This window comes from Cydia pomonella, chromosome 1 (genome assembly GCF_033807575.1).
Source record: "Cydia pomonella isolate Wapato2018A chromosome 1, ilCydPomo1, whole genome shotgun sequence".
Classification (NCBI taxonomy): Eukaryota; Metazoa; Arthropoda; class Insecta; order Lepidoptera; family Tortricidae; genus Cydia; species Cydia pomonella.
In genome coordinates, this window is record NC_084703.1 from 19,934,369 (window position 1) to 19,961,050 (window position 26,682).

Consider the following 26,682-nt stretch of genomic DNA (forward strand, 5'->3'; position numbering starts at 1 on the left):
ATACCCCACACTATTGGGTTAAAGCACAAAAATTGTTTAAAAAAATATTCTGTATAGGAGGTACCCTAAAAGAAATTTTCTTCTATTTTATTTACGAGTATTTTACCGTCCTGTCGCCATGCATGATTTATGTGTACATGTCAAATTGTAGCTTCCTAGAACTAACGAACACGGAGCAAAACCGCGGACGGACGTACAGACTGATAGAAATAAACATTTACGTCAAAATAGAAACAAAACCAAAACACTTCATTTCATATCTTTAAAAAAAAGAGAACCGCCTTCAAAAACCCATCCCAATGAAAAGCTTAAAATAATGTTTATCTCCCGATTGCAATTGTGTCAGATAATACCTAGTTTAGATGCTGTTCTAAGTAAAAAAAAACCGTCAGCTGGTTGATTCGCGGTGGAAAGACCGTCAGCTATTCACATGAACATTAAAAAATACGCGCCTTACGACTTTATGTCCGTAAAGTATGCGTAATGTGTAAACTGCGTAATCCGTTTATTTTAATGCTACATGCAAAGTTTCATGTTTTTTTTTGTTATTACTATCATAAAAAGGTTATTCTTTACATTTACATGTTCATGCGACCACCTGACGTTCTTACCACCGCGATAAAACCGATTGACGATTTTTCTAAGTAACAAGAGCACCTGAAAATCAAACGAGTATTTTTTTTTTGTACGTGTTGCGGTGGCTGCATTTCCTCAACCCACCAACGGAGCGGCAGCTGACATCCACGAGGGTTCATCATACATAGCCGTTAACCACTATACGATTTTTCCATGGTGGTATTTTGATTAGTCATGGAAATCCGTTCCATGGCTCGTGATCTATAACTAAATCAATATCTAGTCTTTAGGTCGTTTAAGATGTTTCAATAATCAAAAATATACCAATAGCAGCGCCACCAACCGGGTTCAATGGTGTTTCGAAACCATCCAGGAACCCACTGAAATATACACACAAAATTTCATCTAAATCGGTTTCAGCAAATATACCTACCGTTACCGATAGGAGCGCCACCGACCGCAAAAACGAATAAGTCGCATACTTTTTCCCATGCCGTCTTATTCCCATGGTCCCCGAAGCTCAAATTTTAAGACACGCATACCGGGATCCCAGACATTGTAGGTGATAAATTTGATTACTGTCATTATTGTTTGAACCCCATTTAAGACCTAAAATCTGTTTTTGCAAACACATTATTTAGCCCTAAAAAGTTTTCCTCCGTTAATTTTAGTAACTTTGTATTGCGTAGCACTCGTGTACTAATTATGGATCTACTGATGTCTATTTTATTGAAATCCGCTAAATAGTTTAGGCGCTAGAAGAAAGAATATGATTTAATATTCGGAGTCCTCTCAAGGCGGTTGGTTTAATTTTTCTGTAATAACACAAGTGTAAACAAGTTGTGAAGGGTAAGAAGAATTTACCGAGACGTCATTTAAAAAAATCCGTCCCGTACCCTAAGCTACAGGGTGTACTGAATCATCAGTACTTAAACCCATAACCCTACTTTCTGGTTAAGGCGCAGTGGAGTAAAATGTTAATATTGGGGTAGATCACGTACAAATGTATAGTTAAAAGTATTCATATTCCTCCGAGTTTCGTATTAAGAGAATGTCCCCTGGAAGTGTTTAAGCGTTAAACTTTGATTCAGCAAGTATTTTCTATAACAAGATGTATTTTTTCCGCAAAGATTAAGATAAGCTTTAATGTTGCCTTACACTATATTTTCATAAAGAATGTAGATTTAGAGTAAAACGCGAATTTCTCCTGGATTTTCGAAGATGGCTGCGATTTCTCCAGGTTCCCAAATGTCAAATGGTGTGGGCATGAAAAAGGGGCCTTTAATTTATATACATACCAAATTTCATGACTGTTCTAGAGATTTCGAGGTTGGTCTTAATCCGATTGTGCTACATAACAACTTCCCATAGAAAATTTGAATTTTTGCATTTTTCTATTAACAAGTTGGGTGTGCTTCAGTATTTTTTCAATGTTTTTATTTAAAAGGTCTTTTAAAAAGAGAATTTGTTTGGCTGATTAGCTCTGAAGTTGGCACTGTTGGCAAGTCTGCCTATTGACGGGAAATGGGCGGGAATGCGAAAATAAAATAAAAAGCGAAACGTACCATAAACCTGGGTGAAACGGATATTGGGAGGAGAGGAAAATACTTGGATGTATTGTTTCGGAATTGTAATTATTAAGAATAAGTTAACTGAAGTTTTACTGGTGATAGACATATATCCTAATAATGCAAAAACATCCGTAATGTAGGTAGTGTTACTAACTGCAAACTAGTATGTAGCTGGAGCTGGCGATAAAACTTTTGATCGACGTGTTGTATGTAAGTATTGTGAGTACCAGTGATCGGTTTTTTGGATTCGACATGGGGTGAACGACCTCAATCATTATGTTAGTATGGATATGCCTCGGGAATCCGGGCTTTATGTTGTTAGGAAAGGCAAAAAAAAAACAATGTGTTTATTTTATTACACTTTAAAACATCTAAGTAGCTGATAGACGAGTACTTACTCACCGTTCTTTTGTCTAAATCGAACAAATGAGCACAAGTGTTTACATTGACAGCTCATTTGCTGCCTCCAAAGCGGCACATTTTGTACCGTTTGGATAAAATTTCGGCGAGTAAGTACGCGTGTCTATCAGCTAATATATGGTTACTACGGGTTAATTGTTTGAATAAATGAATTCGTTATCAAAAAGTGAATTACACTTCTTTCAACTGAGAGGTAGTTTGAGAAAAACAATGTCCACAATGTCAAATGGTTTTATTGCTCACCAAAAATAATTAGAACTGAAATCTAGAGAAAATAATGAGATGCCAATGTCAAGATTTTGAAGTATTTTTTCCATCATGACAGATATATAAGCTAATACTTTGTGGAGGTTATAATATATTTTGCTTTAAATAAAATGTTGAGATTAGGAAAAGTATAAAAGTTTTTGTCTCAACTGGTTGCCATGTAAGAGTAAAAAATTCCTTAGAGATAATTTAAATTGTTTTATTTTTGTACGGTTTGTTCAGTATCCTGGGAAACTGTCGTATCTATATTAACTTTTCTACTTGATATCCCGCGAGGGAGAATCCAAATAACCGATCACTGGCTGAGTACTTACGTGCAAATTTAAATAATCACAATATTGAAACTCAGCCAAGTGTTTATCTAGAAATAGTCGACATGACAATAACCGATGTTTGAGATATAACCATTTTTAATTGAGAAAATGCGACTAAAATACATTTATATAGCAGATTTTTTTCAAAATCAGTGCGACGTAGAAGAAAACAACATGAAAACAACATATTAGTCTGAACTGTGACGTCACGTGACGTTTCGACCAATGGTATTGCGTTTCGCTCATTCATTAGCATTTCGCGCGCAATTTTTCTACTTTTTATTTATTATGTTAAGCAATTAAATGATAATTTAACGAAAATGCATTTGTAACATCCTATAACGATAACAATCATCCGATTAAAAATTCATAATTTATCATCAGGCCTGATAGCAGGCCCGATGTCGGGCCAGAGCAGGAGTATTTTGTCGTTTCACCAAATATCAACATTATCAACATGTGTTGATAATATCAACACGTAGTTTTTAATTCAATATTCGAAATGTAAAATTAAAAACCGGCCAAGTGCGAGTCTGTATTACTCGCGCATCGAGGGTTCCGTACAAACTTAGAATTATTTCGTATCACTATAAATCAATCAGAAGTGCATAGTATAGACTAATAGGGTTGTTTCCATCTACAAATCTTAGGGCAAAATTGTGTCCCAATAAATTCTTTTGGATTATAAGAACATGTTAAACTACTTTGAGGGGACCTGTAATGACCATATTTTTGTAAATATTGAATTTAAAATATCTTTTGGCACACGTCACGTGACCAAACTCGAAACGTCTTTGAAGATTTTGATGACTTCACAACTCTCGGATTGACACTCTTGACAGTTAGGCGATAAAGAACAAATGATAAATGTCAGTTGACAGTTCGTATCTTCTACGTGCGTATGTACTTATGTGTCAAACCGTAAACTGTGACGTCACACAATTTTCAAAGAGCGTTTTGGGCGCGAAAGCATCTGTCAAAATATATTTTGTTAATTTAACATATTTAAAACCTATTTAGTATAAAAGTTGAATTTTAGGGCAACTTTTAGCTAATATAGAACGTAATACAAGCGTTTCAAAAAATTGGAAACAACCCTATTGTGTACATCGCTGTCTATCGGTTTTTTGTCTAACTAATATGCGCGACGTAATGCGCGAATGTTGATTTTTCGAGGATATAATGATTCTCTATCATGTGAATCGATTTCAAAAATTGGTCTATTGTTCTTTTATTAGAAAAAAAGGAGTCCTTAATGTAATCTCATAGAAAGTAAAGAAGAACGTACGCGAGTACGAGACAGCCACAATGAAAAATGAGGTATTTATTATCAGTGCTACCAACTTCTTCATCATGTTTGATGCATTGGTTTTGTGCTATTTGTTGAGTTTGTTCTTTTTTATGGGACTTCATAAATCTGGCGATAATAACTCATGCCATATTTAGGGTTCCGTAGCAAAAATGGGAAAAATATAACTTTTCCCGATTCGTTTATCGATAATCGTTTTCCATTTCACGGCATATCAGCACATCGTTAACAATATTTTAAATGTAAAAAATACTTTGTCGCTAGTAGCCAAAAATGTTCAATGTTTAATATTTTTGCATATGAACCGTACGAACCATTTTTGTACGTTTCAAATATAGTTAACGGTGTGCTGATATTTGGTGAAACGCGGTAGGCCCCCAGACTCGATTTTGGCCCCAGGGGGCCTACCGCGAAAATCGAAGTTAGTCAATTGTGGGCATTTTTCTTTGTCACTCTAATTTGGTCCTAGTGAGAGTAAAAGAGAAAGATCCCCGCAATTTGCGAATTTCGGTTTTCGCGGGAGGCCCCCAGGCACGAATATTTTTCCGTTTCACCAGATATTAGGACATCGTTAACAATACTTGAAATGTAAAAAAATTATATATGTAATAAATATCAAACATTGAACATTTTTGTCAATTAGAGACAATTTCCAATCTTTTTTATTGTTCCAATTTCCAATTCATAACTACTTATTGATGAGTGTTAATGTCAATTTCCTATAAAAACCTACTGTTAATGTAATAATAATAAAAATATACATATTTCATATCTTATTACTTACATCTTTATCATTATAACACGTTTACTTTTTAATATTGAATATTGAAAAACCGTTCTTAACAAGTTGTCTGAATGGAACGGAATTGCTGCCGAAACACTTGTCAAAGAAGAGGCGTTTTTTTTTACTGAAAGCACGTTTTAAGTTTCCAAAGGCAACATTCGACATTGCTTTTATACAATTTAAATATACGATACACAAATCATTGTAAATAACGATACTGAGGAAATAATACTACCATGTTTTATATTTACATCTGTTTCTGTCTTATAGAAGATGCATAAAAAAATAGTTATTGTTTCTTATTTTTTTGCAACTGTATTAAAAACTTCGCTCGATACACGGGCGGAAATGTCATTCTTCACTCGTCTCGAGTCTTGCCAAGATATCTCGGTACTCGTGAAGTAATGACGTACTTTCCGCACCAGCATCGAAATGTACTATTTTACATTTCTAATATTGTTAACGATGTGCTGATATTCCGTGAAACGGAAAACGATTATCAGGAACTGATTTCGGGCTCGAAATCGGGAAGGGTGGATGTAATTGGCGCTTTTTCCCATTTTGGCCTCGGAGCCCTAAAAATAGCACGCGTTATTATCGGCAGATTTATAAATCCCCATAAAAAAACAGACTCAACAGATAGCACAAAACTGATGAATTAAATATGATGTAAAAAGGAAGTTGGTAGCACTGATAATACTTCATTTTACATTGTCGCTATCTCGTACTCGCATGCGTTCTTCTTTCTTTACTCCACTTCACTTCATTTTGGGCGGCCATATTGCTCTGTTGCTGTGCGTGTGTCTGATTATCACTCGGGCTCTTAGGTAATTATGATCTAATTTCGAATCGTTCTTATTTTGATCTGATCAGATGTAACCTGTTGACTTATGGCGAATTTGCTCCAGTGTGTCATTAATACGTATACAGCTTTAACTTTGTGTCTTCATACTACCTTGACTCTTGGATTAGGTAGGTATGTTTCAATCTGGTGAAATGAACATACACGAGGTGCCTACGTATGATAATTTATACCTCCTGTGATCTACAAATAGTGCATTGTCAAAAAATATTGAACACGCGTATGAAAAATAAGCTGAGTATGAATGTTAGTCGGTTATTTATTTGGCGTAATAGGTATTATTACTTAAATTGTCTGAAAATACACCACAATAGCACGTCTTTGTTTTGGGTTTATGGTTTTGATTTGACTTGTAGTGCTTCCAGTAAAAAACGACACGATTCAAATATACCTCAAATTTAAAATATTTCACACTATGTACCCACAGAAAAGTAATTGGTTTGAGTTCAAAATATTAGCATAATATTCTTCATTATTGAAATAGCTCCTAAACATGTGGAGTAAACTAATAATGATTTTAGTTTTACAATAGCTGCTCCTCAGGTGTAATTAAAAATTCAGCATCAGCGAAAAGGTGATACTTTAGTGGTGTCAGTAATAGCCTCAGGTCTAATTACCATAATTAATATGTATTTGTGATTATGTTAATATTGGGTGGTCAATTAATCTTTGATCTTCTAGCCACATGAGATGAAAACAGATTAGTAATTTCGATCTTGTTGACTGTAGATATGATCAACATATAATTAATCTAGTTGGAAATACAATACATAATAACTTGATATAATTTTAATTCATATTTTTTACTTCCAACAAAAACAAGCTTGAAAAACAATTCGCCTATCTTGTTCCTTTTGCACAATGAACATAATAATTATCAGCAAGTCAAATTTTTCATCTGACATGTTAATCTACTTACCATCAACTACTATGTTTGTAACTCGTTTTTATTTTTTTAAGCAATGGAACTTATTGTTAGTCATGGTCTGGTTTATGTCATATTGGGAATTTGTTGTTAGCTATGTTGGTTACAAAAAAAAAAATTAAATGGATATCTCAAGAGTACCATTGACAGTTAGTACTATTATAAACCATGCATCAATAATTATCTAATTTAAGTATGTAGATTGTACAGTCCATTAAAGACTATTAGTTGAAGAATTAGAACATTATCATTGTTACTGATGTCCTTTGGTTGTTAAATCTTAGTATCAGAAAATTAATCTTTTTCTATATCAATATACAAACATGAATGTGTGATTACTTCTATTTGACCTTCTAATCTGTCTTTATAGTTTTTATTACAAAATTGGTATAAAAGCAGGTTGTTAGTATTAGTAATTGCTATGTATGCTTCCAGTGGACATTTTTACTTTAAAAGCATAGCGAATATATGTAGCAAAGCGAGGGTGAATCAAAATAAATATTAGGCATTGTGAAATAGAAATATTACAGTTAAATTTAATAGATACAGCAAAACTAACCAAACCTAATTAATTCATTAGTTATATACTTGTATAAAACAAACATGGTCCTATCAACAAATCATTCACTTTTACCTGGTATTTACTTTAAAATGTTTTATTAATATATCAGTACAAAGAATATATAAATCGATAAGTGGACTGACTTAGATGAAATTTAACATTACAGCTTTAGTATTTGATATATGTTTATTATATTTCTTGCCCATTCTATTCAACTTAATTTTATATATAAGTATAATATATATTACTAGTATTTTTTATTGTTTATAAATAATACTTACAATGTTTACAAGCTGCCATGCTATAATTTTGAGAAAAACTTATTTAATTAGTAAGTAACAGTAAAAGTACCCACATAGGATACCAAATATATAAAAGCTCCAAACAAGGTCATAAAGATATATGTATTGTATTTATCTAGAATTGCTATCAGGGCTGCTAGCTATACTCTTAGAAGCTATACACAAATTATCCACCAATCTGTTAGTGCAGTGTATAAGTATTGATTCCTTCCAGGTAAAGTTTACCTTGTTTGCAATTTTTCTTCTTTAATGTTTGTTGTAATATGAATACTTTAGGTATTATAAACTATTTATTAAAGTGTTGATAGTTAATATAAGAGCAGTGCTGCTAATTTTAGACAAACTAATTTAAAATCATATTTTATTTCAGCTTTTTCAGTTTTTCGTGTATTGAATTGAGTGATCGTCCAGAGCAATGGGCGACCGCAATAACCCCATCAAGTTTGGACCGGAGTGGCTGCGCAATTTGGCAAGAGAACGTAATGCCAGCATTCAGGGCTCCAACAGTCAAAACGCACTGCTGGCCTCGGGGAACGGCGCCACTCCTGGGGCAGGCAGCGGTGCACCAGCCCAGGCTACCTCACCAGTCCCGGGAAATCCACTTTGCGCAGCAAATACCACGCAAAAAATACATCTTGCAAAACTTCGGTAAGTCCAAATATATAGCTTAATGCAAGGCTGCAAGGATATCATGAGGGCCAAGTCAATTGTTTCCCTGTTCTTGTTACAACTATGAAGTTACATATTGCAGTCTCTGCTGTATGTCTAGAGTTTAATAGAAATTGCAAATTAACTTCATTATTTCGTAATGCACACTTTTTAGGGACCATCTACAATTATAAGTTAAAATATATGTTAATTAGTAATAAAACAATGCTGGTAACAGTGTTAGCTAAAGTACTTCAAGTGCTAACAAAATCTTTCTTATGTTTGTTTATATTATTCACCATTATTATTGCACTCTGGTGTAGGTTCCCTGTTATTAGTCTGTTTACTCTAGTTTTTCTCTCTAAATTTATACCTAGCCATTTACAGCTTTCCCTAACCTAAACAAAAATGTACTACCAGATATTTTAATAATATATAAATATAAGCTCAATAAGGCTTTTGTTGTGGGTACTTAGACAACAATATATATAATAAATAAATATTTATAAATATTTAAAGATAGAAAACACCCATGACTCAGGAACAAATATCCGTGCTCATCAATAAATGCCATTACCAGGATTCGTACCTGGGACCATCGCCTTCACAGGCATGGTCACTGCCCACTAGGCCAGAGCGGTCATAAAAGATATAGATTTTAAAAATATCTTTTCAGGTATGGCAGAGAAGAAATGCTTGCACTTTATGACAGGACTGTTGAAGCACCTTCAGAGTTAAAATCTATAGACCAGCTTTATCAACCACGAGGCAAACCGCCATTTGCGCTACACAATACTTTTGAAGAGGAAATGGTAAAATTATATTGACATTTTCATTATTATTACAGGCAAACCACACCATAATATCACATGAATTAGTGAAAAAATTGTGTAATTAACTACATGCATCTATTCTTTGGAAGAAGTCAATTGATTCTATTTCCCGTGAGATTCAAAAGTTTCTGATAAACCTACTATCTGTTCCAAAAAGTTAAAATTATGTGGCGCGCGCACCGCTAGTAAAAACATCCCATACAAATAGACTTTTTAAATGTATGAAAATCATTGAAATTATGTTTTACATTATTTACGTCTTTAAAATATGCGTTTAAGACGACAGTGGACGACCGCTTCTCCATACAAACGTAGTCCCCATTTTCCTCCGTAGATATTGACATTATGGAATATATTTTTACAGTGCATTTGGTGCTATTTTACCCCACTAGTGCTACGTTTAGCCCATTATGCAACTATGTCGACAATTTACAAGACCATATGTACTTAAAACATTTTACGATAGATGTGCAAATAGGTAATTTCCTATTTTTCGCACTTGTACTATTACACAATTTACAGTACATATGGTGCTACTTTTCCGCACTAGTGCGAAAATTAGCATATTACGTTACTATGTCGAAAATTTAAAGGGTCATATGTACTGTAAAACGTTGTACGATACATGTGCGAATAGGTAATTCGCAACTCGTGTCGATTTTAAACACTCCCTTCGGTCGTTTTAATTTATCGCCACTCGTTTCGAATTTCCTATTTTTCGCACTTGTATCGTAATGTACTATTACGTATATACTATTGGAAGCGTGCAAAGCGGGTGGTGGGGGAAGCCGGAACGATCACAGCGCCTGATGTGGCCAAATATGGCAAAAATGCTACGTGTGTTTCTGTCAATTCCCATATTTTGTTCACGTTATTTGCTTTAAAATCATATTTACGTTAAAAATAGGTCACGATAGCTGATAAATGGTAAACTGCAATAATACTGGACGAAACAGTAATAACTTAATATATTTTCATCATCCAGCTAGAAATTAGGCTTTTATATATCATATAGTATTATTCCAGGCTTACCAACGTAACGGCTAAATATGTTATCTAGTCTATGTCAACGCAAAATTTTGCTTGGATGTTAATAATATAGTATTGCTAATACAGTGTACCAACATTAGGTAATTGTAATATTAGTTATAATGACAGTTACTGAAAGCCCGTCAGAAACATTCTTTTGGCATGAAGAGTTGTCTGTCGTCTGTCACAACAAACGTGATAAGCGAAAGAACACATGTTTTAACATAAAATGAGTTGATTAAAACCTGTGAAGAAGGGCAAAACTTATATACTTGAAAGCATCATACGTATCCCCAGGAAGACAATCATGAAGTGGGCCATCAAAATATAAAAGCCGACAAAGAAAATTAACCGAATAATATAAAATACACCGATAATTCTGACTATTTTCACATTGAAAACGAAAAGATTCCGCACATTGGTAACTGTATTATAGTAAACATTTTTAAGGAAGAATCTTTATTTTGTTGAGCTCATTATTTGACAGCTCCCCAGGAGTTGCGAACGCTAAGCGGCGCTGCCATCGTGCACGCTCCCAATAGGAAATTCGAAACGAGTAGCGATAAATTAAAACACGACCGAAGGGAGTGTTTTAAATCGACACAGTTGCGAATTACCTATTCGCACATGTATCGTACAACGTTTTACAGTACATATGGCCCTTTAAATGTTCGACATAGTAACGTAATATACTAATTTTCGCACTAGTGCGGTAAAGTAGCACCATATGTACTGTAAATAACTAAATATATTCACCATAGCTTTGCTTGACTTATTTCGGGTTTTTGATTACTTATTAAGAGTTTGAGCAAATACGAATACCATACAATATTTAAAAACTCATTAGTGCTGTACTTTTGTTTGGCCCAAATACTTTTCGCCAAATATAACTTCCCAATTAACATATCGCAATAGTTTAATTTCCTAAATGAATATTTGGCAAGTGCACACTTCGTAATTAATTTGTGTGGTCAAATTATCCTTTGCTATAATTTTACTTCGTCAAATTTTACTAAGATAAAAACTTATTTAGTAAACGTTTTTAATGGCAAAACTTATATTCTAAAAAATGTTATTTCAGATTGTCACTTCCAAAATTTGGCAAATGTGCATGTCTATTTAAATTAGTATTAAATTTTTTTGTGTTAAGAGTTTTTATTTTTTATATCATTTCTACTCAGATTACGAGCTTATTCCATTTTTACCGAGAAAACCCGTCCCCATTTCTTTTGTCTTCTATGACGTTAACCTAATGCACAAATAATAAAAATTGAATGAAATTTTGGAAACTTTTTTTGTCCTATTATAAGGGTCGGATGAACTCGTGATGCTGATTGGAAATAATATAAGTATTCACAATTCTTGTGGTATGAGAGCTACGCAGTTGAAATTTGTTATGCTATTCTTATTATGTTCACTATTGACATTATATCTCGAGAATTTTGTTTATCTGGTATAATCCAAACTCAAGTTATGAGGGTTCAAAAAAACGTTGAAGCGCTTCGAGAAAAGGTAGGTAGAGCCCTTGCGCTGTGCTCGTCTTGGCGGGGACACTACCGTGCTCCCAGATATATTGTTTTCATAATCTTCTCTTACTTTATACTAATTAGAAAGATGTCAAGACCACGGGGTCACTGTGTGGGCGACCGATCTAACACTTTTTGGGCTGTACAATAAGGCCGATGTGTCTCCGCGCTGGCAAACGCCGCGCTCTGGCACACTACGTCACCGTAGCCCTTACCACTATAATTTATATCAACTTCTCACGCAAAATTTTGAGGCTTTCAACCTACGCTTAATTTTAACACGTCGTATGGCTTGTACTTTGTTTCTATCTAACACCACTCTGGACCGAATACAAATAGGTACATATACAAACTCTTCACATTGAGTAAGCTTACTGATATCACGCTGGACTTGCGAATGATTTTCAGCCGCTTGAAAAGGCAAATTAAGCAAGTGCAGACTACTACTTTCGTGTTTTCTCTTGCCAATTTGGTCACCTGCGTGCGCATAGATTGAGACTAGGTTAACCAATATAAGATATCTCTCACTAATTAGTGGTTCGGCCCGAACTCGCGGTTCGCCAAAAACTATAAAGTAGATTCATAGACATATAGCAGTCAGGGTGCAGTCCGCCTGTATTTGTGGATCCTAAAAAAATGTTTCTAGCTAGTGGAGTCAGACTCTTACTAAGTGCGGTGACACCTTTACGATTCTGACACATCTCTCTTAATTCATAATTCTAAATAGTAAAGGTGTAACCGCGTTTAGTAACTGCACTAACCAAAAGTGATTATTTTAAGATCCTAGGTAGGATGACAGGACAACAGAATCAAGTAGGGTATGTATTTAACATGTCTAAGTGATTAAAACACTTTACACGCCTTACTTAATTCGGTGTTCCTAACTAGTATCCTATCTAGTTTTCTAACAAGGAAGGGTACCCAACTGTCCGACTCCGATTTGATTCATTTTGATATATATTATAGAGTGGTCTAAAATAATGGACACGTATTTTTTTTTAGCATTAACAAGCAACAAGCCATTAACGAGCAAGTTGCTTGAGCAACACTTTCTATAGGAGTTAGAAGATTTAGTAACTTTTTAGTACTTTGGAGGACAATTTCTCCCATAAAGAAAACAAAACAACATAAAGCGGTAGAAATTTTCTCTTAAATATCCTATAATTGGTGTCGTTAACACATGGTTCATCAAATTCCATTCGTTCGCGTAAGATTAAGATTAATTATAAATATGATGCCAAATTGATGAAAATAACCAAGGTTGTTATAACATACTTCAATTGAAAGCAAAAATAAAAATACACGCAATGAAAGAAAAAATAAAATAAATATTATAGTTTAAACTATCTAGTATCTATTGAGATGTAAATCGTATGCCATGCAATGTTTTGTGAAATTAAGTTATGCCTAACGATACATTTGACTAAAGAATATTTGGTATAATGAATTAATGAAACTTGACCAAGTAATTATTTGCTAAACAATAACTTGCCAAATAAAGGTTTCGCTAACTGTAAAATTGGGATAAGTTATCTTGCCAAACATTTTTATGGGAAACGATAATTTGGGTATAATAGTTTGGGATGTTATATATAACTTGCCCTAGTTCCTAAGAGCAGGGAGAAATATAGCATAGATAAATATTTAATAAATATTTTTGTGGGCTAGGCACAGTACGATCTCGTGACTACCGGGCCAAATCAGCTTTGTTTGACCTAAGGAACAATCATGCCAAGCGGCATCGCCTGAGTCAAACGCGCATAAACACTGCACTTGCTTACCCTACTAATTCTAGTTTAAAAAAATATAAACTTTATCACGGAAACTATTAGGTCTCCAGAGACAATTCTAGTCTCGTATAGTAGCAAATCGAGTCTACTTTAAAAACAACCTGAGAGGGTACTATCAAAAACTAGTCCTTTGTGTCCTAGTCACCCAAATCTTAAAAAAACAATATATATTTGCGTTCGGCGCTCGAAGTCACAAACTTGGATTATTCATTGGGCCAACATCATAAACAAGCCTGCAAAAAATCAGAACTACCGGATTTAACGCAAACGCTATTGTTAAAGTTACTGTATTAAATTGCAGATTTCACATGTTTGCATTAATTTCTCGTTGTTGATCGTGTTTATTGAACAAACATTATAAAACATTTTTGATTGATCTAACTCGTTTTATTTTTAGGGGTCCGTACCCAAAGGGTAAATCGGGACCCTATTACTAAGACTCCACTGTCCGTTTGTCTGTCTGTCGGTCACCAGGCTGTATCTCACGAACCATGATAGCTAGACAATTGGACTTTTCACAGATGATGTGTTTATGTAGCCACAATAACAAAAAATACTAAAAACAATAAAATAAATATTTCGGTGGGGTCCCATACAATAAACGTGATTTGTTTTGCCGATTTTTTGCGCACGTAACCCTTCGTGCGCGAGTCCGACTCCTACTTAGCCGGTTTTTATGCTATAATTTACTTGTAGTCCGTGGTCTACACATACGAGGGTGGATTGAAAAATTCGCGGCCTGAATATTAAAAACAAAACAGAGGTTTTTTATTTTTATTTTTCTACATAGTCCCCGTCGAGTTGAATGCAGTTGTTCCATCTGGATCCCAGAGCCATTACACCACTTTTGAAGAAGCTTTCCTCAAGACCTTCAAAATAGGCATCCACCTCAGCTTGGACCTCGGCGTTGCTTGAAAATTTCATACCACCCATATGTTTTTTTTTTAAATTGGGGAACAGATGAAAGTCCGATGGTGTTAAATCGGGTGAATAGGGTGGGTGGAGCAATAATTCAAACCCACATTTGGCAATCTCCGCCATCGATTTTAGTGACGTGTGAACAAGTGCATTGTCCTGGTGGAAGATAACTTTCTTTGTCAACATTCCAGGTCTTTTTATCTTCAGAGCCTCGCGTAATCTGCGTAATAACTCGCAATAATAGTCGGAATTTATAGTTTTACCTCTCTGGAGATAGTCAACCATTATTATTCCCTTTGCATCCCAGAAAATAGATGCCATGACTTTATTGTAGAGTTGTGCCCGCTCGGTCTTTAAAAAGAGCGCTCCGATCTCGGTCAATCGGTCAAACGAACTAGTTCGCTCTTTTAGGTCCTTTAGTTCCTTTAGTTCAGGAGCAAATCTCGAGATCTGAATGAGGATGACTAGGTTATATCTTGCTCTCGCTCGCAAATAAACAGAGCGAGAGCGTGAGAGAGCGAATTTCTTGACCTTGACTCATTCCGATCATTCGCTCCCGACCGATTTGTTACTTGGTACTGAGGGCCTACCGCGAACCACGTTCGACGTGTTGCCTCTCTGTCGCACTTGTAAATTCGTACGTAAGTGTGACAGGGAGGCAACCCGTCGAACGTAGTTCGCGGTAGGCCCGCTGACATACCGACTACTGAACTAAAGGACCGAGACCGATTAAGAGCGCTTAAGATGAACTAGTTCCTTTCGGTCTGTGGTGGGATTTCATTCCTTTTAGTTCTTCGGTCCTGACCGACTCAAGCCTACTTTATTGACCGACGAAATTGCTTTGGCTTCTTTGGGAGGCGGAGATCCAGGACGAACCCACTGCTTCGATTGCTGTTTGGCTTCCGGTGTATAGTGGTGAACCCACGTCTCGTCCATTGTTACAAATCTGTCCAAAAAGTCTTGAGTATCGGTTTCATACAGGTCTAGACATTCACGTGAATTAGTACGGCGAGTGATTTTTTGTTCCAATGAAAGAAGCCTCGGGACCTATCTCGCCGACACCTTGGAAAAACCTAATTCGTCGACTATAATATTTTCAGTTCTTTCATAAGAAATGCCTACGATGTCGGCTATTTCCCGCACCTTTAATCGCCGGTCTTTCATTATCATTTCGCATATAATTGCCACATTGTCCGTGTTAGTCACCGTTGTTAGCCTCCCGGGACGAGGGTCATCTGCGATACTATCTCGTCCATGCTTGAATTCAGCTGCCCATTTTTTCACCATCGTATATGATGGACATATTTTCTGGCTGTTTCATACATTTTAGCTGGTCCATTTTCTATGGGAGGTTAAAAAAAAAATTCGCGATTTCGGGTTGGTCCCATAGTAAAAGTTGCTCAGTATAATCCCAAAACCTCCCTGGTAACGGGAATGCACATATTTTTTGGCCACCTTGTATACGGCAAATGACGATGGTAGAAATCATTTTTTGCTTTCAGTCTTTTTGACTCGTAGATTGATTTAGGAAGGGGAGTCAATAAAATGTATGACGTATCATGTTGGCATGAGGCGGAGTGCTCCCCAATTTTTGCTCAAGTTTGGTATCATTTTCTTACAAGCTTTTATTTTATTTAACTGTAAGTACTTATGTAGGTTAGTAGCACGGGGTCTAATTATCAATTCGACTATGGAGCTGCCCGCCTAATCAGCAAATGGTCATTTCACCTCAGCAGCTCGAACAAGCCTACTTTCCCCACTCCAGGGAGTGACGAAAGTACGACTTTCCTCACTCCAGAGAGTGAGAGAAAGTAGCTTTATAATTTAGTGAAGGCCATGAATACAGGAATAAAAACTTTTTACTTTATGTTGATTTTTTTTAACCTTCAATATGTTCTCACTACTGAGGTGATAAGTTGTATGTGTCACACGAGAGCAAAGTTATTTTACATCTCGTGTGTTTGAGACTCAAAATCAACACTCGCAAGAAAAACTAACTTTCCTCTCTTGTTGCACATAACTATTATCGCATTTCTTCTAAATAGCAGTTCGTCTAAACAACAACTGGTCTACTTTTTTTTAGTAGCAACTAGTCTAAGTAGCAGGTTGTCTATTAGGCAACTAGTCTAAGTAGCAGGTTGCCTATTAGGCAACTGGTCTAAGTAGTAGTTCGCCTAATTAAATAAAAAATACATTAATAAAACAAATTTTTTGACAACGCCTAGTCGTGCCAACTGCAATGCTGAGTGGAGACCATTTCAGCCTCACATCCTTATCTGTTCTGTACTTATCTTGTTATTCTTGTTGTTGTTAATGTATTATTCACTGACCTATCACACATAGACAGTTAGTCCTCATAAGGCTAATCTGCCAAAAGTGAAGCCGAAACACGATCGATGTGTGCGTGCGACGCTCGTGTCTTACGCTCAGCGACACACACATATATACAAAAACGGGTTGCCAGAGTTCATTTATTCCCCTTAAAGTAGATGGATTTTAACCACATCCTTATACTTGGCTATCAATCATTTGGGAGTGTGTATGTAGATATTAAATTTGTAGCAAAAGCTTTCAAGGTTTCTTTTAAGGACTTTGCATTTCTGTACTTTGTGAAATAATGTTTAAATAAAAAAACGTTTATTTTTTTATTTTACAAATGTGCACAGATAATAGCTGGTAGAATTGACTTTGAAATAATGATTTTAAATGATAAATATTTAATGACGATCATTTGGATTTGATTTTATTTGACTAATATTTTCTTCGGGTTGGTGTGGTGAAAAGTTTTGTGTTTCACTTGGGGCAAAATTTGTTTAACTCTCGTAACTGGAAACCCTCGCAACGCTCAAGATTCCATTTTTCGACATTTTGGATCTTTATTTAGCTCGAGTAGCAATATTAGCACGAGCGGTTAAACAACAACTTTTCCACTTGTAAAACAAATAACTATTTATCGTCAGTACTCGTAATTGTACCTGCAGGCCTAGCCAAGGTGGCAATCGCTATTGCTTCGAACAACGAAACGCTTTGTGTCTCTCTATCAGTCTTCCATATAAGTGCGACAGTGACAGTTGCGTTTCGTTTTCACAGACCTTAACTGTAACACCTGTGTTCCACAAATAAAATTTACTTACTTGCTCATCAAAATGGCGAGAGCATATTCGACTATGTTTAGTCGGTTTCCTATTTAATCTAATTTTTTCCGTCCATCTCGCAGACAGAAGCGGATCAGTCGGAAATCTAAAACGAATATCACACAAAATAAAAATATGAATTTAAACTGTAATTTTATAAAAGACAAAACATAATTTGAAATAAAAGAATGAAAAACTAAAAAAGAATATTTTCTATAGTCATACAAGGAACTTAAAGTAAGCATATTAATTTTATCAATGTAATCGTCATGCCTCATTTGGAGGAAAAAAAATTCATATCACCTGGCAACATTTATAAGTAATGGCGGCTGACGAAAATTTGGATTTTTGTATTTACAATTACGTAAAAATATCACATTAAACTGGATACTTACGCGTGAAATGTTATATCAGGCGGTTTGTTTTTATTCACTGATGTATTGTGACACCAATTCACCGCACAAACAACCATCTTTCTTGTATTTTTTAATTTATAACCGGGAGGTGTACACAAACCAACTCGACCTTGAGTACTGTGAGGGCCGTTCGGATACGATGACACGAGGGCGACATAATGTCGTACTTGAAATGGCTTCACTAGGGATGTACAGACTAGGCATCTAGGCTAGTTATAAATCTATGGTATTATTCTTCTTCTTTGTAAAATGTTTAGGTAATAAAAAAAAAAAAAAATTTTTTAACAAATAAAAACGTTGCACTTCTGCTAATTTATATTGCACCTGTTGCTATCAATAATTTTAATCTACGCATATTTCAATTTTCTTTTAATTTCAGTGATGTTTTTAAGCATTCATACGATGAAATTGTTCCTTTAAGTTTTTGGAGTTCCTTTTGATAATCCCGGTTATAAAACAATATCTTTTTTTTAATATAAAAAAAAAATATCTTGCAGCTTTGATTCCAATTTCAATTTATCTAGGAAAAATATAAATGAGGGCTTTGGAGGCATTACTGGTAAATTCAATCATTGCTTGTGGACATATTTATGGATTTTACTAATTTCTGTGGAATCTGCAAACGTCTGTAAAATTTATATCCATGCATCTCCGAGTTACTCTGTAGGCAGTAATGGTAGATTGGCCGTAAGTCTGACTACGTGACATAAACTAAAAAAATATTGATTGTAGTAGTCTGTCCGTTTTTCTAAGATCAGGTACGCATCTCAGAAATCGGACAGGCTATACCAATTCAGATTGACACCGAGACAATATGGTGTAATTTTATTTTAACATGGAATTATTTTTATAGCGGGAGAATCTACGAAGCGGTCCGCCTTTAGGTGCACTGACGCCTGATAAGTTTGGCCGAGGAATCGGCAGAGGTCTAACTGCCACGGACAACCGCGGTAGACCACGGATGCCGTTTGTCCGACAGCCGTCACTGGGAAGGCAAGTTTTACCAGACTAGTAAATAAAGAGCGCTGCGAGAATCGTCAATGTTGTATGTGACATTCAATCTTATGTTTACATTTCAGTCATTAGGCGGGTCCACACAGAGAGAGCACACGCGCGAGGCAATTTCCTTGCGCACAAAACGGCCAGTGTACACGTGCCTCGGCCGAGGCGGCTCGCTGGCTGGTTTGTGCGCGAGGAAATTGCCTCGCGCGTATGTTCGCTCTGTGTAGACCCGCCTATTTGCGAATGGCAACTGCCATCCTACTGCTATTTATAATTTCACAACGTAAATTTGGCTTGACTGACTTTAGTTATAGTCATAAAAGTGGATTTATAGCGTGTTAAGCCCTAAATGTTTAATGTTTGTTGTTTTTAAAGGATCGGCAACGTGCTTGTAACACCTCTGGAGTTGCAGGCGTCCATAGGCTACGGTGACTGCTTACCATTAGGCGGGCCGTATGCTTGTTTGCCACTGACGTGGTATAAAAAGAACGCTGATTACTAAGAATATTCCTAAAATGCTTTTATTATTCTTGATTTAAAGTGCAAATAATAGCGATCAGAAAAGTCTGATCTTACGTTTAGAAGTCATAAATAGCAGTCTATCTATTCTATGTACTCAATTTTCTTCTAAATATATAAAAGAAGAAACTGACTGACTGACATATCAATGCACAGCCTAAACCGCTGGTTCTAGAGATTCCAAATTTAGCACGTAGGTTCTAGTGGGTGGGAGTTTTATTTTGCTTCATTGCGGTGTCACGTCGCGTTACTTTAATGCTTGGCGTACAAAAGGTTAAAAAAATTCTAAAAAAAAAAAGTGTTCATTTCTTTCAAAATCCGGCTGACCGGAATGGAGATAAAAGATTAAAGAACCGATAGTCAAAAAGTCACGGGGAGCCCCTTAACACCCATATTAACCCAAGTTGGTTAAGGAGAAATACCAGCTGAGCCTCTTCTCAGATTTGAGAATTTTAGATAAATATCTTCATCGCGCTGACGCGGGCGGCTCTGTAAATTAGTGCGATCCTGGACAACTGCAGTTCCCTCCTCCAAAACTTAACCAATCGTAACGAAATTTTGGGAACGGAATGACAAAGAAATTATGAGTGTCTGACCGTTTGGATTTTTGCGTTTATTGTGGCCGATTTTGTACGCTTGGCGTCTGTTTACGGCTCATCTTTTGACCGTTTTTTGCGCTATTTGAACGAACCTAATTATTATACAAAACCAGAATATCAAAAAAAGGACGACGTACTGACACAGGTAATGGTAATATTGAACTCATATAAAAAAGCTTTTCATCTAGGGTCAAAACAAAATCCAGAGAGGAAAATGTCGAAATCCTTTGTATGTAAACATGGCCGCTAATGTTTCCTCTTAACGACCATGTATGTTTCTGCGCTGTATGTTAGGATAGGCAGGATACACATGTCGATGAGTTTGCACTTGACACAAGGGAAGGGAAAAATCTTACACAGATGTCGACTTACAAAGAACGGCAGTTTTATGTGACAGTATAAAACTGCCGTTCTTTGTAAGTCGACATCTGTGTGACTAGTTAAAATGATTATTTATTATTATATTTTTACTACTATACTAATTATTTTTAATAACTGACTTTACAGAGGAACCGCATTCCATCAAAGGATACCAGGATATGTGACTGGTACTGATGAAGATGCTCCACCTCTGCCTCGATCCTGGAGCAACAGTAACGGGGGACCTTCCACTAACAGAACTGTTAGTGAACAATCGGAATGGACACCAAATAAAACTTTCCGAAGGTAAATTTAAAAACGTAACAGTAGTGTTTCTATTGAGTTTAAATACTGTGCACTTAAATGACAATTCCTCATTCGTTAATTCTGTATACAATCATTCACCTCAATACTTCTAACTCATTAGTTATGGTTTGGTGAGCTTTAGTAAATATCTTTAATAACCTATATTTGTAAATACTTAGCAAATAAAGATCTGAATCTCCATCTCTGTCTCAAATTACGTCTATTTGTCAATTAGCAAGAGGCCGACTAATAACACGAATTGGAGGACACCACAAACCCGCGAGGAAGGCGAGGAATGGCGTTTATCAGATCCTGGCAGGCCTCGCACTAGCCAACAAGACAAGTGGGGTGAGCTCTTTTTTTTTCAATCCTCGTCGAATGCTTTCTTTCGAATATTGTCGATATTTTAGCGTATGTTTCTCGCGTTTATTGAAGAACCTACACGAGAGCTTTTAGTAGTATATGGGGCATTTCACGCCAAGCGGTCTGCGAAAAAAAATTCTGGTCATGGAATTTGCTGATATGTGGAACATAACTATTCCAAATATCTGCAAATTCTACAAAATTTAATAACTTTATTGACCTTATTATTAACAGGAATTGATGATTCCGTAATGACGTGAACTGGCATTACGGAACGCTGCGCCGTCTATAGTGCCAACGGTTGAGGGTCTGAAAATATGTCTGGAACATGACTTGTCATAAATTCTATGCTCTACAATCTTCATTTATAATGTAAAACCAATTTTTGTAAGCTTTAATAACTTCAAGTTTTCTGTGACTTTTAACGTAGCTTATAGACCGCCGTAATGAAGGTGTAGTTATACGAGCTTCCAGCTTATTATTTGCTATTCCTAGGTGAAAACTTTTTGACTGGGTTACTAAGGAATCGCCAGTACGCCGCTCAGACCGTGCCGGTTTGCACTTTAGGTCATGTATCTCCAAAACTAATGCAGAAACCATTCTCATTCTTTTCAGAATTTTTTTATGAACTACAAGCTACATTTTGAAGTAAAAAAATAATTTTTCAAAAATACCGAACTTTACATAAATTCGATGTAAAAAAAATATTTCTGACTTTTTGTATGAAAAAAATAAAAAAGTATCAAACATATTAACAGTAAGAAAGAGCAATTGATATTGTATAAAAATCAATATTAAATAATAACAATATCAGCTTTTGAAAAATGCACTTCTCCGATTTTGTCCATTTTAAATGCTTCTAGACCGGAAACGGTGCCGAATAAAAATAAAATAAAAATATACATAAATTCAGGACATCGAATAGTACAACGATTCCAAACATCAGCAAATTCTATGACCTGACATTTTTTCTGCTGCCCGCTTGGCATGAAATGGCCCATATTATAGTTTTTAATTGATATAATTAACCGTTTTTGGATAATTTGTAGAGCGAGATTGGGGTGACAGGCCTAATCAGGACAAATCACCATTATGGAACCATAACCGGAGGACATGGGGCGGGGAGGCACAAAACGAGGAAATTTTACCAGAATGGTAACTGATGCACCTGCTTTTTCTTTTATACTGTTTTAATTTTTAGTATTAGGCTCCATTAATTTTCATTCGTTTCATCTAATCTTGATAACGAAGTCGCATTTATTTAATAACCACAAATCTGGGCATAGCTAAGTACATCTAAGGAAACTGAATGGCATTGTAAGTTTTTAACCGACTTCAAGATTTCAAAAGAGGAGGTTATCAATTCGGTTATAGGGTTTTTTTTTTTGTAATGTTTGTTACTCCATAACTCCGTCATTTCTGAACCGATTTTGAAAATTATTTTTTTGTTTGAATTGATATATATACAGATTGGTCCCGTTTTTGTCAAAACTCAGTTCTGATGATGAGATCCATGAGGAATCGAGGGAACTCTTCAAATGTGAAAGGCATACATATAGTGAATTTAGTTTTTTCTGTAACAAATCAAGAATTTACATTTAAAAAAGTGACATTTGATGAAGTAGAACTGCTGATGATGATCAGAATGGAACTCTTCAACGACGCATAGTACACGTTTGGCGATTTCTCCTCTTCGCTGTGTTTGTTAAGTAAATTAGATTTTCAAGACAAATTTTTGTCAGGTTCGAGTTCTGACGTTGGGGACGTCCATGAAGAATCGAGTGAACTCTTCAAATATGAAAGGCATACATATATTGAATTTTGTATTTTCTTTAACAAATCAAGCATTTACATTTAAAAAAGTGACATTTGATGAAGTGGAACTGCTGATGATGATCAGAATGGTACTCTTCAACGACGCATAGTACACGTTTGGCGATTTGTCCTCTTCGCTGTGTTTGTTAAGTAAATTAGATTTTCAAGACAAATTTTTGTCAAGTTCGAGTTCTGACAATGGGGTCCATGAGGACTCGAGGGTACTCCTCAAATGTTAAAGGCATATATATATTAACAAATCAAGTATTTACATTTGTAGAAGTGACATTTGATGAAGTGGAACTGCTGATGATGAACAGAACGGAACTCTTCGATGATGATATGGCAATTTGTTCTCTTCGCCAAGCAGTTAGGTTTTCAAGGCACATTTTTATATTTCTATCCTATTTCGTTTTTTTTATATAAGTATCTGGTGCTTTATGTCATGCATGGTGTGAAATAATTTATCTTAAATACAGTCGAATACCCTATTGCGGGTATCTTACCAGTCAACCATAGGGCAAATCTGAAATGTGTCAAGGTGGGTGCAGTGGCAAAAAAAAAAAGCGGCCAAGTGCGAGTCGGACTCGCGAATGAAGGGTTCCGTCACATTTAAGACGTATTAAAAAAAATCTACTTACTAGATCTTGTTCAACATTTTACCACTTTGGACACATTTTACCACTTTGGAAGTGTCTCTCGCGCAAACTATTCAGTTTAGAAAAAAATGATATTAGGAACCTAAATATCATTTTTGAAGACCTATCCATAGATACCCCACACGTATGGGTTTGATGAAATATTTTTTTTTTAATTTTATGACGTATTTAAAAAAAACTACTCACTAGATCTCGTTCAAACCAATTTTCGGTGGAAGTTTGCATGAGAATGTATATCATATATTTTTTTTAAATTTTCATTCTGTTATTTTAGAAGTTACGGGGGGGGGGGGGGGGGGGGGGGGGGGGGGGGGGGGGGGGGGGGGGGGGGGGGACACACATTTTTCCACTTTGGAAGTGTTTCTCGAGCAAACTATTTAGTTTAGAAAAAAAATATATTAGAAACCTTAATATCATTTTTGAAGACCATCCATAGATACCCCACACGTATGGGTTTGATGAAAAAAGATTTTTTTGAGTTTCAGTTCTAAGTATGGGGAACCCCCAAAATTTATTGTTTTTTTTTTCTATTTTTGTGTAAACATCATAATGCGGTTCATAGAATACATCTACTTACCAAGTTTGAACAGTATAGCTTTTATAGTTTCGGAAAAAAGTGGCTGTGACAGAATCGGACAGACAGACGGACATGACGAATCTATAAGGGTTCCGTTTTTTGCCATTTGGCTACGGAACCCTAAAAACATGTTACCTCCTTTTCTACATAATTAGGCGTAGGACGCTGTCTTTTTAATTTCATTGTATGAAATCTAAAATCAACAATAATCGTTCTTTCACCGGTCTCCCTCATTGTAATCTGTTTTTTTTCTTAAATATTATTTTCGTAACATGTAATTAATAGCGTTGTTGTATCGGAAACCGGTGTTTTTTGTATGGGAACGAAAATTTTCGTTCTGTGTTGTTTTATTTCTAATTGATTAATACGAAGTTGTTATCTCAAAATACAACTAAGTATACAATAAACTGATATGGTTTATAATATAAAACGATATGGTTAATTTGAAGTTTTGCAAAAAATTGGTACCGATCCCGGGTTGTAACACGGGCATTATACAGGGTGGACCAAAAGTCTTTTTACATTTGTATACAATTTTGTATACAAATGTAAAAAGACTTTTGGTCCACCCTGTATTTAAATCCACCAAACCGTCCGTCCGAGATAGTACTTGCGTTTAGTAGCAAATGTATAAACAGGCCACAGGCAGGCGAGTGTCTACGAGAGTGTGAGCAGTTAGAAATAAATCATTACGATTGCTTGCCTAAACCCGCCGCCTCGGCCGAGGCACTTCTACACTGGCCGGTTTGTGCGCGAGGAAATTGCCTCGCGCGTATGCTCGCTCTGTGTGTATCCGCCTATTGATTATCTCCAAAATGTAGTTGATTAGAATATCGGTTTCTTTTAGAAAATTACTTAATTTAAGCTCAGGAACGCACCCTTGAAATTAACGAGGTATAAAAGAAGACGCCCTCCAGTGGCTTCGATTGCCTGGGGCTTGCGGCTAGGTGGTGGTGTCAACAGCTAAAGATGCCGGTTCGAATCCGGCCTTCACTACTGGAGGATTTCGTCGTTACATTTTTTCTTTAATATACCTATGACATCTATTTCCGTTAATAACCACAAGGTTGGTCAAATGCGTCGCATAGGAAGGGAAAGCAGTTGACTGCTCGGTGCGTTGCAAGTTTTAGATTAGATTTAGACTGAACTTAATTATTCTGAAACAAAACAGTCACTTGGTAAAAAAAAACTATTTTTTAATACCGTTGCTCAAAGTGCTACTTTACGTAGTTGTTTAGAGTTCGCAAAGTTGGTTTTTGCGAATTAGAGCTTTTTACATTTCCAACTTTTTAAAATTTATTTCTGACCGTAATCCATACGTCCACACCAAAGAGTTTCTTTATTTCGCCATTACACGTTTATTACATCCAAAAAATATAATTACACGATATAAATAAAATATTTATTTGTTATTGTATAAATAAAATGTTACATAATACGATATTTCACAATAACATTTTTTTAATTATTTTCTGAATGAAACTAGGCTTGAGTCGATCAGGACCGAAGAACTAAAAGGAATGAAATCCTACCACGGACCGAAACGAACTACTTCATCTTAAGCGCTCTTAATCGGTCTCGGTCCTCGGTAGTCGGTACGTCGGAAACTAGTAACAAATAGTCTATAGCGGTGTCCCTCTCGCACACTAGATAACGGCAGCTACGGACCGGATCGATTTAGCTAGCTCCTTCCTTTCCTTCAGATCTCGAGATTTGCTGCTAAACTAAAAGAGCGAACTAGTTCCTTTGACCGATTGACGGAGATTGGAGCGCTCTTTTTAGAGTTCCGTACCCAAAGGGTCAAACGGGACCCTATGACTGAGACTTCGCTGTCCGTCCGTCCGTCCGTCTGTCACCAGGCTGTATCTGATGAACCGTGATAGCTAGACAGTTGGAAATTTCACAGATGATGTATTTCTGTTGCCGCTATAACAACAAATACTAAAAACAGAATAAAATAAATATTTAAGGGGGGCTCTCATACAACAAACATATTTTTTTTGCCGTTTTTATAAATAATGGTACGGAACCCTTCGTGCGCGAGTCCGACTCGCACTTGCCTGGTTTTTAAAGACCGAGCGGTCACAACTCTAAATGAAACTATCATTGCCACGTTGGCAAAACCGGCGCCAGCTAAAATCAGTATATTTTCACTTAAAATTTAGTTGTATCGAAATAAATCAACTTTAAATTGCAACTGTGAGTATTATTGTGAGAGTCAGAATAGCGGGTGTACCTAAATAAAAATAATTGAAAAACATACCATATTTTTGTACCTAATTTGTAGTATTTAGTA

General features: G+C 35.9%; 1 protein-coding gene across 5 annotated transcripts in view; it reads left to right on the plus strand.

Annotated features, from left to right (window-relative positions):
- The first annotated feature begins 5,710 nt into the window (after nucleotides 1–5,710).
- LOC133526791 (GRB10-interacting GYF protein 2) overlaps nucleotides 5,711–26,682 on the plus strand; it is a 95,163-nt gene continuing 74,191 nt past the window's right edge. For 2 of the 5 annotated variants that reach the window (XM_061863575.1, XM_061863591.1), the window contains exons 1-7: nucleotides 5,711–6,068; nucleotides 8,263–8,540; nucleotides 9,217–9,352; nucleotides 19,040–19,179; nucleotides 20,814–20,972; nucleotides 21,208–21,320; nucleotides 22,385–22,490. In XM_061863575.1, the coding sequence (XP_061719559.1) occupies nucleotides 8,308–8,540; nucleotides 9,217–9,352; nucleotides 19,040–19,179; nucleotides 20,814–20,972; nucleotides 21,208–21,320; nucleotides 22,385–22,490 (887 nt within the window). In that variant the 5' untranslated portion in view covers nucleotides 5,711–6,068; nucleotides 8,263–8,307. The other 3 variants (XM_061863600.1, XM_061863608.1, XM_061863582.1) reach the window with 2 other exon arrangements.